Source organism: Mirounga leonina, unplaced genomic scaffold (genome assembly GCF_011800145.1).
Source record: "Mirounga leonina isolate KUSES-001 unplaced genomic scaffold, KU_Mleo_1.0 Mir_165, whole genome shotgun sequence".
NCBI lineage: Eukaryota > Metazoa > Chordata > Mammalia > Carnivora > Phocidae > Mirounga > Mirounga leonina.
This window is the reverse complement of record NW_023270415.1, coordinates 13,713,918-13,732,899: the sequence shown is the minus strand read 5'-3', so window position 1 is coordinate 13,732,899 and position 18,982 is coordinate 13,713,918. Positions and strand designations below refer to the sequence as shown.

The following is an 18,982-nucleotide window of genomic DNA, read 5'->3' as shown; positions in this document are numbered from 1 at the left end:
GGCCCCGATGCCTTGTTTCGCTCTATTCCAAATCAAATATTGGGACCATAGGTTGCTGATTCCTCTTCAGAACATTTAAATGTTTAATTTGCATGTGAAGCATTCAATTTGACCAAAAAAAACTAAACACTCATAATAAACAATTTTGGAAGGCTGCTGCCTTGCTCTGGATACTATTTGTGCTAAATTAACTTAATACACTAATCGGAGCTCTGATGCATTCTGTGAACTGCTCATCTTAAATCAGTGGATAAATGCGAGCGGCATTGGGCTGGTTTTATTTCACAGAAGGGACGATTTGGAGGTGGGGCTGGAGGGAAGTGGAAAAAACCAGAATAGAGTTGCACACTCTCTTTCCAGTACCTTCTCTGAGGTCCTGTTTCCTAGATCACTGCTGCCATGCTAAAGGGTTTCTTCTTTCCCTGTCCCCTCCCTCCCAGCCTCCCTTCCCTCTCCTCCCTTCCCTCCCTCCATGCTTTCATTCTCAGCTCTCTCTCCCTCCTTCTTTCTCTCTCCCTCTCTTTTTACTTTTGCTATTGGAGGAATTAGACTTGGGATGGTAATGCCTGTGAATCAGAATTCCAGAGCATTAATTAATTTCTTACTATTTAGTATTCTGTTTCACTCACACAAACTAAGTCATGGTCTTTTTCATGTAAGCATTTGATTAGATTCTGAGGGGCCAGATCAAGCGGGTCCTGGGCACAGGGCCACGTGTTACAGCAAGACTTGTTTCAGTTTTGAGTGATTTGGTCCTTGGGCTGAAACCATTGAAGCCTGATTCCAAGAAAACAAAACTGGCAGGACAATTTGTTCCATTTCCTTTTCTCCAGCATGCTTCATTTTTTTTTTAGGGTTTGGAGTTGGGAGACAGGACCCACTGAGAGAGGAATCCCGTAAGTGGGGAGAGAAAGGCTGTTGTATTGTTAGGGGAGCATTTCGCCTGAGTGATTAGCAGTCTTTGGCCATGAGGAAGAGGCCTCTAAAAATAACTGGTGAGCAGAGTTTGCAGTCAGGTCCAATTTCTGTTCTAGAGGCCTTGCCCGTGGAGCAGTTGGCCAGTCCCAAGCTCTAGTAGGGAAGGGTGTTCGGCGTGCCTGATACCTGCTGATAGCGCTCTGATTTTTCTCTTCCATCTATGTTATTCATGGATTGAGGAGACCAAAATGGCTGAAGGTAAAGGTGCATTTTTATTGTTTGGGTTAAAAGTGGTTTAGGATCTAGCTGGCAGATTTTAGCTTTGTTTTCAGTTGTGCACTCTTAAAAATATTTTTGGCTAAGTGCTTCGACTGCATCTTCTACATTTTCTATTTTGAACTGCTGGAGACATCAACTTCTCGTGGTAGTTTAATTTTTCATGGAGTAATCTGTCTTTAATCTGTGTTTTGGTGTCTTAACTTAGAATATCTTTCAGTATGTTATACTGTCAGAGACCACATTTTACAACCTTCAGAAAAATGTGCAAGTGGTCTTCTTTGATCTTACAATTACAGTGAATTTAAAGAATGGTGTGTATTCAGATCTCAAATTATGGGAAATTTAAGGCCTGTGTGAATCTCGTCTTATATTAGCGAGCACACTTAACTGGTTTAAGCAAAGCTCGACTCAGGCCTTACCATATGTGGAAACTGACCTAATTTTTGTGAAGCGGGCAATAAATGCAAAGTAAAGACACTAGGATTTTATTTATTTATATATTTTTTAGTGTAATTATTAACTTCAAGTGTTCTTTAGCAATGCGTTGAATTTATATTCTTGTATATGTTTGTTTTTGCCGTACTTTGTAAGGTAAGACTGTCTTTCCACTTAATTGAGAGTAAGCTACATTAGCTCATTATGTTTTTGTTTTGTTTTTCAATTTGATTTGGACTTCTTATTTATATGTTTTTGTTACATTAGATAACCCTACTAGAGTGGTAAAGACTACCACAGTTCTGCTGTGGCATGTATATTCACAAACAAACACCATCTCAAGACCCCAGATTTCTGTAGCCTTCCCACCCTGCTCATTATGTTGAAATTTTATTTAAGGAAAAAAAAAAAAAAAAAAAGACGTGTTAAGACAGCTTCCAACTCTCAACTGCCTAAGTGGCCATTGGAAGGAGTCTATTATTAGTATAGAGAATATGAGTATCCCTACTTTGAACATCATTTTGAGTAAATGGTTAGAATGGGTCACTTGACTATTCTGATAAAGTGCCTCATGTCGCCATGATGAAGAATTTCTTAGTAACTTAGATGAGTATTTGCTGAATTTGAGATATGTATCTTTAAGTTCTTTTACAAGACATTTCTCCTCTTTTCTGAGGATTATATAATCTGTGCAGTGAGGTAAAATTGGCTGGTACTTCTGACCTACTGTTAACAGTTCTTGACTCACAAATGGTGACATTTTGTAACATGGAAAAAATAATCAGTTTGAGGAGTTGCTTGACAGTTTTTGTGTTTTTTTTTAAATTTTAAATGTGGGGTTTATGTATAAATATGAAATTACCAGCACAGTGCTAAGCAAAACTCATACATGGTTGATTTGTAATTCAGTTTGTTGTAACCCAGTTAAGTAATTGAGTGACTCCTGTTCAGGTGCTGGGGTATATCTTCTATTTTCTTTTTCCTCAACCAAATAAATAAAATGACCTATTGTCCCTAGCCCACATTTTGTAGAGAGGCACATTTCATTGCTCACTGTGTTGAATAGTATGTAAGAACAGTTTTCTGATTTGGAGATCGTTACTTTTGATGGGTCAGCATGGAAAAAAATGAATCACATAGTTCTTACCATAATCTTAACCCCCATTAAAAAAATCTTCTTGACTAATCCCTGGGACTACAGGTCAAACAATAGTCAGAAAATGAAATGAAGACTCTTAGGTTTATTCTGATCTTAGGAAATAGGGTTAACTGCTAGACATTCTTCCAGAATACTTTGGAACAAAGTGCTGATTTCAGGTTTGCTTAGGGTGTTTTAAACTCTCTTGAAGTGTTTATCTTACTATGCTTTTTTCAGTTAATTGGACAGAAAATAATCTGCCCTTTGGGACTAGGTACACCATATTTACAAAGTGACATATCGCGGGAGTATTATTTGGTGTCAAGTGGAAAGTTCCTGTAACAGAGATGTCTTGGGAAAGATTCCTTTCTATAATTTACCGTTTTGTTCCTTTGTGGTATTAGTAGATATTAACAGTAATAAGATTAATGAAACCAGAGTAAGAATTTATTTGACATTAGAAAGGAAGGATAAAATACTGCTAATAATTTCATATTCTAGCTAAGTAACATTTACCCTTTTTTGACATTAATCTTTTAAGGTGATAAATTTGTTTGATAAATTATACTGTAAATGAAAACCATTTCTGGATTTATTACGCCTTTTTTGCATTCTTAAACAGTTTCAAATAATATTTTAATGACAAACTCAGTCTGAATGTCATCATTCCCTTGTACTTAAGATTATTTTAAGGGCAATTTAAGATTATTTTAAGGATAGTTCGAGGTTTGCCTGCACGCATCAATCATAGATCACCCCCTGCCATTTAATTTTTTCAAATTCTTTGCTCTTGCTGCTGGTTTTCATACCTCCTACAGGCCTTCCTTCCAGCAGCACTTTGTTGCTTGAACTCCTATAGGTGAGGTTGTCTTTAAAGTATATTCTTTAGTTTTGTGCAGTATGTTAGGAAACTTGATCAAAGTTGTTAGAATCATGTTTAAAACAAATATAAGTGGATTCTAGTTAAAGGTATGTTCTTTACTATGTTTTGATCCCCTTCCCCCCATCTCTGCTATGGTGCGTGAATTTATGTAATTTAAAGAAAACTTTTTGTACCTTTTACTTATATTTGGTGTTGCAGGTCAGTAACTTAGATGAGTATTTGCTGAATTAACTCAGATAAATGAGTCTTTCCTTTTGAGAATCTTAGAAATTTTCCTCCTCCATTTCTGCTTTAAGAAAGAAATAGACATGGAGATAGACTTGAACTTTGAATTCAAGTAATTGTTTCATTAGCTATTCCATTACAAGCTCCTTTTAAATTAGAAATCCATATTTGGAGGTAAATGGATATTCCAGAAGGCATTTTTCTTATTATAATTAGTATTCTATATAAACAGGTATGTATGTATATATTTGTATGCTATATAAAATTAAGGTTTTTTTTTTTTAAGATTTATGTATTTATTTGAGAGAGAGAGAGAAGGAGCGAGCACGAGTGTGAGGGTTAGGGGGAGAGGGAGAGAATCTCAGGCAGACTCTGCGCTGAGTGTGGAGCCTGACCCTGGGCTCGATCTCACAACCCTGAGCCAAAATCAGGAGTTGGTCACTTAACTGACTGAGCCAACCAGGTGCCCCGGAAATAAGGGATTTTTTTTTTATACAGCATTGAAAAATGTCTTCATGTTCACTGAAGTTTTAATAAATTAAACACATAGCATTGCTAGTGAATCTGTGGTGCTCCCGTCCCCACTTTTTTCTTTACTTTTTAAAAATTTTAGTGATGTTCTATATTGTTCTTATAATTTTTATGCTTTAGACACACAAAAGTATTGGAAATCATTATTTTCCCCCATCAACATTGCCAGAGTTTTTACCCAGTCTCTCCCTCCCATGGCTGTGTTCAGATATTGAAACACTGAAGCCTGTTTTAAGTGGATTTAATATGTAACTTCATAATCTATGCCCAGTAAGGATTTTTTTAAATGTAAACATTATGATTTTATAAAGCAAGCTTTTTGGAGACTTTTAATAATAGATCATATTAGAAACATTAGATGGCCATATGTTATTTGGTGAGTATTCTTTTGTGAATTCTATGACTATAAATCTGGTCCTTTTTGATAGGTCTATTAATATTTAAAGAACATTAGAAAGGGAAATTGACTTTTTTGTTAAGAATGAAATTTGTCTTAGTCATATTTTTATAGACTTAAATATGGCTATATAGATAAAAAATGTGTGTATTTGAGTGTGTATACATACATACACTCACTCTGACTGATATAGTTTTTATGGCCCCTTTTGAAAAGTTGATCTAGTGATTTGTTTAAAAAACTGTGTATCTTTTTAATAAGAAGAATTTCATTTCATTTTTTCTTCCAGAAGATTTGGCAGTATATTCTTAATTTGAGGCACTGGGTACTACTACCAGTATTCTGTAATGAGAGTTGGATTTAGGGGTGAGAAAGCCAGTTCTAGATTAGAGCTAGTGAGCTTTGTTAAAGTCATGTAATTTGGCCCACTCACACGGATCAAGGAACTCAGGACCAGAGAAGTCAGGTTAATTCCTAGCTCTATCCAACTTGTGCTGGGGACTTGGAGTAAACCACGTAATCTTTTTTCTATAAAACAGGGATGATTATTACTGTCCTTACCCCCAGTGGTTCTGACCCAGGCACCGCGCTTGTAGGGGACACTGGGAAGAGTTTGGGTATATTTTTGTTTGTCATCATCGGGGAGCTACTTACCTCCGGGACCCGAGGAAAACCAGGGATGCCGGCTGCCCTGCAGTGTGAGGCACAGTTGCACTGGATAAAGAATTGTTCTTTATAGACATCCAGAAATGCCCTCTTAAGATCCACTGACCAGACCTTTGTGAGAGTCACATGCCGCCATGCACGTGGGAGCACTTTAAAGTACATGGCACATGCTCAACAAAGAGAAGAGTGTCCTGCTGTCCTACCTGCTTGATAAACTTGTCCTTTTCTCAGAGGACATTTGGGAATATGACATATCCTTTGAATAATATTTATTATGTTCCTTTCCAAAAGAAATTTGAATACGGTGGTCCTTTCTTTTAAGGACAGCATTGACCATTTTCTGTCAGTATCGCTTGACTTTCATTATTTTTGTTTACTTTTGGCTGTAAGAAGACTATTTCCAGAAGAATAGCAAATGTAATAAATGACACTCAGTGGACTGCAGGTATACAAAGCTGTTTCCTGCATTGAGACGGATTGTGTATGATGAGCCTTTTCCTGCTTCCTTAGGCCCCGGTGGATCTTGTAAAGGAGGAGGACTGATTGTTGTACTATTTTGCTTCTCTTCTTCCCTGACCTCTATTTCCTATAAGTAGTCTCCTTCTCTTCTTCTGTCTCTCTCTGGCTAAGAATATGGAGCCATTTTTGGGGGAGATATTTTCTGTGGCCATTAACAGGCTTTTTAAGATTCTCCAGAAACTAAATGGGTCAAAGAAAAGGATGTGGCCACATTTCTATGTGATTTCATGAAGCTGTTGATATGCGCTAAACTTTGGAGGAGGTTATATGTAAAGAACTTAGAAGGAAGGTATACATATTACATATAATATACATATGATATCAACCTTTATTTTTATTTTTATTTATTTTTTTAAAATTTTATTTATTTATTTGACAGAGAGAGACACAGCGAGAGAGGGAACACAAGCAAGGGGAGTGGGGGAGGGGGAAGCAGGCTTCCCGCGGAGCAGGGAGCCCGACGCGGGGCTCGATCCCAGGACCCTGGGATCATGATCTGAGCCGAAGGCAGATGCTTAACGATTGAGCCACCCAGGCGCCCCTTAACCTTTATTTTTAAAAAATTGTTAGCCAATAAGTGTTTTTTTTTTTCTTCGTTACTTCTGAGTCAGAGTTTTATATGTGTGGTGTTGAGTCTGAGCAGAATCTTTTCTGTTTCAAAATCTTCATTGTAGGTGGCTCAGATGGTTGGACGTCTTTCTTCGGCTCAGGTCATGATCTCCGGGTCCTGGGATCGAGTCCCACGTCGGGCTCTCAGCTCAGCGGGGAGTCTGCTTCTCCCTCTCCCTCTCCCTTTCCCCCTGCTTGTGCTCTCTCTCTCAAATGAATAAATAAAAAAATCTTTAAAAAAAATCTTATTTTATTTAACATGTTTTGAGAATTTGAGTGAAAACTATTTTTGAAATGATTTACCATTGTAAGTACTTTCAAGGAACTGGAGAAATAATTCAGCAAAAAGAGGTGTTCACTAAGGTGTCTTCTTCTATAATGACATTGTTCATCTGTTTTGTTTTTAAACAGAGACAAAGCATGGAGGACACAAAAATGGGAGGAAAGGAGGACTTTCTGGAAGTTCATTTTTCACATGGTTTATGGTCATTGCATTGCTGGGAGTCTGGACATCAGTAGCTGTCGTCTGGTTTGATCTTGTTGATTATGAGGAAGTTTTAGGTAAGAATTTTGGTATCGTTTCTTAGGTGTTCTTATGTGAATTTGTAAGCATGAAAGACATCCTTTAGTAATCTTAAAGATTTATCATATTTTGGGGGTAATTTCTGTAGCCTTTCAGTTGTTCTCAATAGTGTAGAAACAAAAGGGGGTGTTATCAGGGTTACCTGGGAGTAGTGGCTTTTCAACTTCTTCGAACATAATCTGTAGTAAAAATAAAAAATAGGTATTTATTGTATGTATATCACACAGGAAAGTTTTATCAAACAGTACTTAACTATTAGGAAATGCAGTACTATATCATTTCTATTCCATCTTGTTATATTATGAATTTTAAACATTTATGAGCCACTGAATTTATATCAGGACCCAGTTTGCTAGACCCTTCCTTAGAGAGCATTTAGAAGCACACCCCATTTTCTTTGTTGGAATGAATCAGTGTGTGTGTATGTGTGTATGTGTGTACTGGTGTTGGTATAGGGGTGTGTGTATGTGTGTGTGTGTGTGTTGGGATAGGTGCTGTCTGTATGCTGTTGAGGAGGTTGCAATGTTATTTCTGATAGTTGTCTTCCTTTCTCCTTGTTTTTCCTTTTCTCTTCCCATAATCACTGCAGTTTTTCAATACTTTTTACATTAATGATTCTTTACCATTTTTGGAGTCATACTCCGAAGTCGCAAAGTCTTTTTTTCAATTGAGATAAAATTTACATAACAAAATTCAATATTGTTAATATGTGAAGATGTACAGTTTACTGGTTTTTAATATATTCCTCATGATCTAATTCAGAATATTTCCACCACCCCCTCCTCCTCTCTCCTGGCAAACACATATTTCTGTGTCTATGATTTTCTTACTCCTGACATTTCATATAAATGGAATCATACAATATGTGGCCTTTTGTGTCTGCCTTTTTGCATTTAGCATACTGTTTTCAGGGTTCAGTGCTTACTCCATTTTATAGCTGAATAACATTCCATTGAATGGATACTCACCACCATTTTGCATATCCATTCATCAGTGATGGACCTTTGAGTTCTTTCCACTTTTTGGCTATTGTGAATACATACATACAACTAGATCATTAAAGATCTAGTTGAAAGTGTGGACCCTGTCACTGAAAAAAATGCATGCTCATCTATATGTACCGTGTTGCATAGAATACCCCATCCCTTCCGTAAAGCCTTCTGTACTTCTGCTTTAGATGTTAGATTATAGCCGTCTTTCGATGGGGTGGGGGGAGGCAAAACATGCTTATGGATAATCTGCCGTTTGTTGCAGTTTTTCATTGTTACTTAAAGGAGAGTGTCTCTGGATAGATGATAGAGTAATAGAGGAAGAATTTTAGTTCGGAGACAAACTTCTGAGTAGATCTGTGCTTTTGTTGACTTACAGTGATATGTTGCTAGGGAACATCTCTTAAGCAAAAGAAGAGATTAAAAATGTTTGTATGTTTAAGGGCAAGTTAACAATTTTCGTGTTTTTACATGCATGCAGCCAAAGCAAAGGACTTCCGTTATAACTTATCGGAGGTACTTCAAGGTAGGTAGGCTATTGGAGATGCATTTTAAGTCTACTTGTGTTAGTCTCTAAAACCTCATCCTTATTCTATTAATTTAGTTATCCCCTGCATCAGAGAAAATAGGTGGTAGGACCAACTTTTCCCTTTGTTTCTCAGAAAGTATGGTATTTTCTGTCTTTTTAATGTTATTTGAGCTCTGTGCTATAGATAGCCTCCATCTGCAGATCAGCGCTTCTTATTTATATTTTCTTAGCCATAGAAATGATAACTTCCTTATCTCTCCGTTAATATTTATTTTTATTTTTAATGTGTGTGTGTGTGTGCTTTCTAAACCAGATTTCTACATAGCTAGTTAACTATTTTCCTAAGTAGAACGAGGGCTCTGGGAGGGTAAAGATTGATCACAGCCACTCTACTCCAAAAGTTCTGCCTGCTCTCCTGCAGTGTTTTAACTTACATTTTATTAAAGAGATGGTAACAGTGCTGCAGACTGATTTTTTAGTACTAACGCTGTATTTGTGGATGCTGTTTAAAATATTGCTCTATGTGATGTCTCCTCACAGCCATTGTCCAATGCTGAGTTCTAAATGATGTTGGTTTTAGAATGTTTTTTAGGGAATTGAATGTGTTTGACTCATGTTTGGAGTACTAAACATGGCAGTGTTCCTAGATGATAAAGCCTTTAGATAACATTTTACTTTGCTTGAAGAGGAAAGGCTCTGAGAGTACTGTCTTTTCAAGTGGTCTGGTTTAAGCTTTTTTTTATTTTTTCTTGATAGTAGATGGCCAGTGCTAGTTAAGTTTTAAGTGGGATAACAAAGTTTTCCTTTGTCGTTTCAGGAAGCCAGTTTTATATACTGTATTTCCAGTATATAAAAGTCTTTTTTTTTAAGTTGATTCATGATGTTTCTGTTATGAATCATTATTGTAAAATATAAAATTAATTGCGCTCTTATTTTTAGTACTTATACTTGGCGTTAATTATTTATACTTAGTCTTTATTTGAGGCTTGGTAGGTGTTCTCTTTATTTTCAGTATTGATGGTGGTGAGGAACTTTCATACTGTAGAAGCATTACATTTTATGTAACTTAGAAATCAGTAATGTTTCTTATTTATGTTGAAATTTTTACCAAAATTATTTTTGGCAACATAATAAAAAAATTCAGCTAAAATGATTAAATCAGCAGATTGTTAAAACTTTAAGGAAAATATTATCTCAGTTATATTTCTTAGATTGTAAGGCAAACATTTCCTGAATCTATCATTTTTAGGTAAGATCTTAACACTGCTTTTCAGGATTCAGAGAGCAAAGAATTGCATTGATTGGTAATATTTATGACTGATGGTCAGGACTGTAATAAGGGGTAATACCTTATCAAACTTGTTTTCCCTTTTCTTCCCATCCATTTTTTCCTCCCTCTTGCAGGAAAACTAGGAGTCTATGATGCTGATGGTGATGGAGATTTTGATGTGGATGATGCCAAAGTTTTACTAGGCAAGTAGACATTTTATTTTTTGTTAATGGTGATCTTTGCCTTGATAATATCTGTGTCCAGTCACACACATTTTATGGAAAATATTTCCCACTTCAGTTCTGTATTTCATTCTTACTGAAATGTTAATGGCTTAATTGTTTTTCCATGGATTTATATTTCAATATACTTTTATAAATGGGTAAGTATAGACTTCTTGCACATATATTTTCATTAAGCATAATTTCATATCTGTGTTCAGATTTAAAGCACTTCCTAGTCTGGACTTAATATTTGAACATATAGATAAGGTACTAACCTGTTTTCAAATATGGTATTTATAGTCACTCTTGAGCATTAGTTGATGTAATTCACTTCCATTTGAAAATGTAAGTTTCTAAAGGCTTACATAAATCCATTTTGAAATAAAAATTGTGGTAGCCGACATTTTAAAATGTCCTATGCCTATTTTAAAGGTAACATTAAAATATGAACCAGTAGTTTTTGGCTGGGTTTCTTTATTTTAGAAATCTTGAACCCTTCTCTTTCTACCACCAGAATTACCTGTCTTTATCATTGAGATATTTCTTGTAATGTATAAATATGTGATATTCCCTCATTTGTTTTAAAATGCTGCCTTCCTAGAAAAAAACGATGTTAATTTTAATATGCAAGTTTTATATGATCTGGCCTAGTGAGATATGTGTTTCTGCTTGTTAAAGAGCATCACTTCCTTTGTTTTACTATGTAGTGTTACATGTATTAAAATTTTGTATACTAAAGTACTTAGAAAAATAATAAATATGTCATGGTAATATATACTATACTTACTAAAGTAATGATGCAAAGAAATTCATCCTAGACACACAATTTTGTGTTTATCTTATGGATATGAAAAAAATGGGAGGGTATCACATCTATAACCAATGGAATAAATAGTTTTAGGTAGATTAATCTTAACCTCCTTATAAACAGTAAGTTCTAAATATGAAAAAAAGTGTTTTAGTTGTGATTAAATGTAATTTAGCTTCTTAATTTTGACCTTAGTTTGTTTTCTTATACTTCTCAATGGGAATTATATTTGCTACTTAACAATGGAAGTTTACTCTCAATGAAATTTTTTTCCTCTCTTAACCTTAATGGAATTTTCTATATAATTTTGTCATTACGTTTTTTCTAATTTTTTATGGATATAGTAAATCTAAATCTAAATTTTTCTATGGATATAGTAAATCCTCAGAAGACTATAATCCTAGACATGCAAAAGAAGTAAAATGTAGAGAATTTAACCTATCAGAATGATGCTAATTTGCTTGCCTATAAATGGTTTATTACTCCATCGTATTACTTTATTTTAAATGATGGATTCTGAATAGTTATCATTTTAAAGATAACTTCATGTGGGCCATGTTTCCTCATTTTTAGAAATAATATTACTTCTCATCTGCTATATTTTGTTGGGTTTTTTTTTTTTTTGGCTTGAAGTCAGCTATGTGAAAAAAATAAAATCAACAATGTGGTCTGTCAGATAGGAAATATCAACTATTAAAAATTAAAATGTTATTTCTTTATAGAGCACACTGATTTCTATAGAAACTTACATTAATAACTTGATTTTTAGTATTTTAGATTGCAAGAGTTTATTTCCCGTAAGGTTTTTCAGCAACCATTAAGAGGCTAATTAATTGAAACTAAAAACATTGCCATTTGCAGTAGACATTTATTTGGTATGGGCAAATCATAACTTGTTCCTTTTATAAGAATTATATATTTGGAGGAACCAAATTTGGTGAATCTCAGAGTTCATTTTGGTAATTTGACTATTAAATGCACAAAGGCTAAAATAAAGGATTTTATCATATAAAGGTACTAATTCATAGTTAGCTTATGGCTTTACAGTTAGCCGAAACAAACCAGAGGTGAGCTGTCAGGCTCACTTATGTCCTCTGACCTTATTTCTATAGTGATTGAATTTTCTGCATGAAATACAAGCTTGACTGGAATTGAATTCTATGACTAAAAGTCTTTTTTAGTTTTGTGAGGTTATTGTAGCTTAGTTGTGCTTCTGTTACTGGCAGGTGGTTGCAAAGAGAGAGCCTGATGAGATTCTTGGGGTACAGAGACATTAATGGGCTCTGTATCTTCAGGGAGAGGTTATGGGGGAGCAAATTCAGTGAGTGTGTACCCAAAAAGAAGCCAGGCTTCCTGGGTGTACTCTCGTTGGAGAGGCAGCTCAGGAGTAAGGGTTTGGATTAAGGCACCAGGAAACCAAAGGGCAGATGCAGGTAGGAAGCTAGAGATTAGGGGAGAGCTTGTAATAACAGTTGAAATATGCTCAGCTTTCATAGGTTTGGCATTTCTTTCATAAGTATTTCTTTCTGCATTCTTAAATTTGCATAATCTAAATCTTACCAATTTGAGGAAGTGTACACATTCATATTTACATTGCACATTTTAAGATTTGGTTTTTCTTGTGAAATATAAAGAGAGAATGAAATATGTGTGAGTAAATCAAGATATTCTGAACAGCCGTCATTAGTTTTATTTCATTGTTTCTGGCCATGGCCCTTATGATATACTTTGAAAATGTTCTAAGCCTTTCCTAGTTTACATAGCTTCCTACTTTTGTGGCCAAATTACTTAGAATAAAATATCTTTGATATCGGTTTGGGTTATTGAAAACTACATTGCTGGAAATTGTATTCTTTGGAAACTTGTTTCCCGAATAAAATCAACAGGAAAATGATCCAAGGACCACTTGCTAAGAGTAACATCCTTTTAGAGTAATGCCACCTAAGGATTGCGTGATTGTCCTTTTGTCCATGACTAGCACCTAGCTGGCTCCATATCAGGTATGGCTGGAGAACAAAAGGGAAGCCAGTCAACAATTCCTAGAGCCTTGATAAACATTTGTAGACTGGACAGACGCATAAGTGAACTAGATCTTGTCCACTCAGAGGTGCTCACACCCTGCCCTTGGGTTCAGGCCTGCTGTTAGAGGCTAAGGAATTAATATACCCAGAATATTTCCTTTTTCACTTTGGAGTAATATTTTTGTCTAAAGAACCACAGGAAGGTTGTTGCATAGTTGGGTCTATAGTTTGTTCAGGTACTTTTACATATTTGTTGAATACTTCAGCTTGTCATACTGAAGGCTGGTAAAGTTTTATATTTTATATTTGATACTTCGAAATACTAATATTTGAAAATGGAGAAAAATAAACATGTTTATTAGAAATATACAGCTATAGTGTTTTAAGGCAGGAAGAAGAAACAATGTTATTCCCACAGAGATTTCAGTGGGAATACAGATCTCCTCTGTTCATAGCACTTGTCAACTGTTAGATTTAGTGAAAAAATATTCTAGTTGTGTCAACGAGTAATTTAAATACCAAAAATACTAACTGCAGTTTGTTTTCTCCCCCCGACCTCCACCTATGAACAATGATATGATGTAGTTCTTCTGGGCACTGAAGTGGGGAAAATACACTGTATACTTTAATATTTATGCTAGCTGTCTCATTGTTGTACCTTCCCTGCCCATCTTGATTCCTGGCTGTTACGTTTACATGGAGAAACGTTGAGCCGCCAAAGCCCAACCTACTGAATGAGGGTGGTTAGCATCGGAAAAGCTCTCAAGTCATGGATGTTCACATTTCTTATAGCCAGAACTGTCTACCCTGTGTTTTTTCTCTTTCAGAATTACGGGTCTTGCTGTATAGGGCGTGGCCAGTATTGGTGGATTTTGATATTTACTGGGCTGAGAGATATTTCTTACCCGAAGCCAGTTACTAAACAGGAAAAAAAAATGATAAAACCAATATATACGTTGCTTTCTTTCCATCGTGATGGCCTGTTTTGGGACTAATACTTAAACAACAGGAGTCACGGGTCTTTACAGTAGAAGCTAATTTCTGGGGCTTATGTGAAGAGGACTTCAAATATTCCTGTTGCAAATGACCGGCTGGGTCCTTGATCAAATTTAATATTGGTTAGCAGAGTGAATTATTATTAATAGCTGATGCTTATTATTGGTCAGAATTATAGGACCATGAGTAAGTAGCCAGAGCACTGTAAAGCTAACATTTGGTAGTGTGAACATTTGATTATCTGATATAATTTGAATAAATTTATGTTCATCTGTGGATGCTATAAACAGTAATCTTGCTAGTCATATTAACCCCAGAGTTTCTTAAGTAAACTCTAGGTCCGAAGGGGAAAAGTGTGAGGAAATGAACCTTTTTATTCGATGAATATTTATTGATATATGTAAATGCTTGTATAATCAACTCTCGATAATACCTGGTTGGTAAATCAGCAAACGTGGAGGCTGTCAGAAGGCTCTATCTTTTTACCCTCTATTACTTTTGTTCGTTCTTCCCATTGACGTTAATCAGTCGATTTTGGCTAACACAATTTTGTGTTTGGGGCTCTAGATTCTCTTAATGAGAGAAAGGCAAACCTAGTTAGGGGCTGGTAGGAATGGTTGAGGATTGGTCAAATTGTGCCTTTCCTGTAGTACATGATTGAGAGTTGATTGTAAGGTGTGCATCTTAATCAGTTTCTTTGTTTTCCGAAGTATCTTTTCTGTTAACTTCTGTGACCATGATGCACATCCTTTTTGAGATCACTCTTCCTCAACTTCTTTTTTCCACCTAACTGCTCTCCTTATTTTCTCTTTCTCTCTTCCTTTATTCTTATGTAGGCCTGACCAAAGATGGCAGTAATGAAAATATTGATTCTCTTGAGGAAGTCCTTAATATTTTAGCAGAGGAAAGTTCAGATTGGTTTTATGGTTTCCTCTCATTTCTCTATGATATAATGACTCCCTTTGAAATGCTAGAAGAAGAAGAAGAAGAAAGCGAAACTGCAGATGGTGTTGATGGTACGTCACAGAACGAAGGGGTTCAGGGCAAGACTTGTGTCATTTTGGATTTACATAACCAGTAACTTTGATTCAGGGACTGAAGTCATTGGCTTATGAAAACCCGAAGCAGTGTCCTGTTTCTTTCTTTCCTTTGCTCACCCAGGGCTTCACGAGCAGTGGGGCAGCTGTGATCAAACAGCACAAGGCAACGTGTGATCTTTCTCCCCAGTCCAGCTCCTAGCTAGTCCCGTGCTCGGCTTCCCCACTTCTAGTGAAGAAAGGGGCACTCCTCATTCTTGTAGTAGTCTGCAAAGTGCATTGAGAATGATGTTCTTGGTGGTATAATTGGTTTCTGTATCGTTTTGTTTCAACTTATGTTGTATTCACTGAACTAAATTTAGAAACTTCAGAGCAAATTGTTTTGTGATTAACCCTTGATGCTTGTCTTTCTAACACACTATTACTTGAGATGATTATAATGGACTTGATTAGAAAATGTTTCCAGCATGATTCATAAATTAAATGATTCTCTGTTGATCTTTAACATGACTGGTGTGTAAAGTGATGGTTCTTTAACACGCTGATATTTTTTATTGTAATTTGTTTAGGTTAACTGATTTGTCAGATGGATTAATACAAATTTCAGTGTAAAATTCTGTATTAATGGTGCTTTTAAAATAATTTGAAAATAACCCCATGTTTTTGCCTTAGGGTAGTGAAATTACTGTATTCAGATAGTAGTAGGTCTGAATATTTCTGTATGAAAGCAAAATTTATTTTTAATTTTATTTCCAAATATACATCCAGAGAAAGTAATTTGTATTTTTTTTAAGCAGGCATATTACACCAGAGGGAAAATGTGAATATGTATCTTAATGCTGTACATATTAAAATTATTCATCCTAAATCAGTCTTTTTCCATTTTTTCCTGTATTTTCTTATTAAGTGGCTTTCACCTTTGGCTTAGGTAGAATATGATTTTTAGATGTATAAATTAAATTTACCAAAGTGATAATTCTTTTCAGGAAAATACATTTTTTTTTTTGCCATTAGAAGACCTTAAAAACATTTTTGAATCAGTTCATTTAAAATGAGTTTGCTTCAGTAATAGCAAAAGGAACTGTATCAGCTGTATATAACATGCATTCATAAAATGAGATTTCATCTGTTTCCTTACCGCTTGAAAGCGATTAGGACCTCCGGTTTCTGTTACTCTTTTAGGGAGTGGTGTTTCGTGTTTTTAAATCTGTTCGACCTTCTTTGAAACTTAACTTGGCTTTGATTCCTCATAGAGCTTAAAATTCAAATATGTTTCTATTTTTGAACATTTTATTTATTTAACTCTAGTAATTTCTCCTTTCAAATATTCATTCCTTATGTTTTCATATGTAACCAAATTGCTTTCAGTAAGTGGAGAAGTCATCCATTTTTTTCAGAGGGGAACATGACAAATTTAGTTTCTCTGTTGGGAATCAGGATCCTAGGCTATCCAGCTATTTGTAAGTATGTATCGCAACTCAGCCATAGCCAGAAAGTTAAAAGTATCAAATCAGAACACAGGAGAATTCCGCCTTTACCCGCCACTTACATGTGTCAGAAGTTTGAAACTGTGCAGTTTGCTCATCTTAAAAAGCATTGTTTTAAAGCTACTTTTGCATATGGCTGCACACATTGTACATTGGACAGTTGATCTCCTAAAGCTTACATGGCTAGTAAAACTCTAGTTTGTCTTTCCCTAATTAATCAGGGAATATGTTTCATTCTGTTCATGTTTCTGACAGTGAAAAGCTTCTGATTTTGAAATGTTAATATCCTGGAACACATAAGTATGATTTTAATAATGTGCTTTTTGAAAGTTTATGTGGTCTTTGTCCATATTGATTGTGTCTTCCACTTTGAGTTGGAGTACTGTGAAATATCAACTTTCATTAGGTTTAAATGAAAAACAATCTTGGGCCTCACTCTCAACAAAATTCACATAGCCAAATGTCTGAGATGTATTTTTTAAAGCAGTCTTATTTTTCCATGCTTCATGACTACTAACTCTACAAGATGTGTGGTCAGTTCGAGAAGTAAATGGATTAAATTTGTGTGTTAAAATGTTTGCAATCATTAATTTCTCATCAGGCTCTTTTTTTGTCATGATAATGATACTAATGCATGTTTTATGTACAGAAATTAATTATGCTTTATTTTTGTAAGTGAAAAATGACGCGAGGAGCTAATTTTCTATTTATCTAATACCCCCTTTAGTCAGCCCTGTTGAAACGTCTCTGACGAAGGTGAAAGGTAGGGAGCTGGTGAACCCCTGACTTCTGTGACTTCCTTCAACTTGTGGCTAAGGCTTGTTTTGGTGAGAAAAAAAATCAAGTTGTTTGCAAAACTAGTGTGGAGTATTTTGAAGCTGATCAAAATTACTTTGCTTAAATTTTATTTATTGTATCTGTTACAATTTTTGATTTTTCTAAGGATTTATTGTATGATTTTCTGTTTCATAGTATAAATATTTCCCTAGCTTTATGCTTTCTTTGCTTATTAAAAAGGCAAAATTGTATTCTGTACATTTGAATATTTATTTGTAGTTAAACGGAATTTTGAGTTGTATCACATTTACTCTGCTGTTCTAACTTCAGATACCCAGAGGAACTTGGCAGCGTGAGTTCCGTATACAGATGTAGTTGTGTCTCCTCAGAGCTGGCCTGCTTGTTTCTTTAGATGCACTGCCATGTGTCCAGTTGGGTTCTCTGAAGTTTGGCTCAAAAACGAGGAGGTGGCCCTCTGGGGATTTCTTTTCTGCACTGTAGCTCCTTTCAGCCCCGATTGTCTCCGGGACATGACTCATGGGGTGTCAGTCATTTGGAGAACCATCTTCTGGGTGCTGGTCGTATCGAATCCCTGAGGCCTCGCCACCAGCTTGCTGCCTGGGAGAATTGCCTAGATGCCTCGGGCATAATGGAATGCTGGGCGATCCTGCCTTTTCATCTTGTGCTCGATTCTTTCTTCTAGGAACTACCTGCCTGTCTCATAGAGCTATATCCAGAGATGTAAGAAAACTTTCCTGCTTGAGTTCTGGTTTGTTTTTATTTACAGTTAGCTAGACTGAATAAAAATGTTTTCTGTATACCCTGAAAAAGCTTGGGAGATTTCTCAAAAGTAGCTGTAGGCATAGGCAGGTATTCTTAATTTGATCGATCCCTTCGTAGATACACCTTTTGGTGATTGATATCAGGATCCTCTTTAAATAAGATCCTGGTCTATAAAATAAGTAGTTTTCTGTGATTTGGGCTGTGGAATTTTCTTTGGTTACAATGTATTTGGGGCATTTTCATGAAATTCACTGACTCACACTTTATTATCACAAGTTGATTGACAGAATTGTGTGCCAAATTCTCTGCTTTTGATATTTGTTGATATTTCTATAACCAAGTAATACATGGGAGTATTACTGTGAGGTCCTGGAAGTTAGGAACCAGGTCTTAGGCTTCAATTCTGAGCCCAATATAGGATATTTATTAAATATTTGCTGGGATAATTAGTCTTGATGAGTGATAACCTCAGAAGTTACCCATTGTCTAATAAAACACTGAGGGTTTTTTTTTTTTAAACCAACTTAAGTGAAAAAATTATTGGACTTTTTTTTTTTCAAGAGAAACAACATTTTGAATTTCATATGGGAAACTGACCTGTGCTAACTGATGTCTTCCCGTGAGCTTTCCAGTGTCTTTTTTTTTTGTTCGTATTTGAGTCTGCCTTCTTCATGCAAACTTCCAGCCTCTGGTTACAATCCCTTCCTAAACTTTGAGTCATTCCATTCTCTTACGTTCTGATCTTCCCTTCCCCACTTATCATAGAGCATTGGAAGGTTTGTAGCTTTCTTTTTTCAAAAATGTCTGTGATAATATTGCTACACCATCTATTTAAAAATAAAAAGGAAATTGGTGTATGCACGGGTATGCATTTTAGC

At 35.6% G+C, this 18,982-nt stretch overlaps 1 protein-coding gene across 3 annotated transcripts in view; it reads left to right on the top strand.

The window, feature by feature from the left end:
- Positions 1–661: 661 nt before the first annotated feature.
- ASPH (aspartate beta-hydroxylase) overlaps positions 662–18,982 on the top strand; it is a 194,300-nt gene continuing 175,979 nt past the window's right edge. The window contains exons 1-4 of one of the 3 annotated variants that reach the window (XM_035011222.1): positions 662–1,176; positions 7,012–7,161; positions 8,654–8,698; positions 10,106–10,174. In XM_035011222.1, coding sequence (XP_034867113.1) covers positions 1,167–1,176; positions 7,012–7,161; positions 8,654–8,698; positions 10,106–10,174 — 274 coding nt within the window. In that variant the 5' untranslated portion in view covers positions 662–1,166. The remainder of the gene's footprint in view (positions 1,177–7,011; positions 7,162–8,653; positions 8,699–10,105; positions 10,175–18,982) is intronic. The other 2 variants (XM_035011223.1, XM_035011224.1) reach the window with 2 other exon arrangements.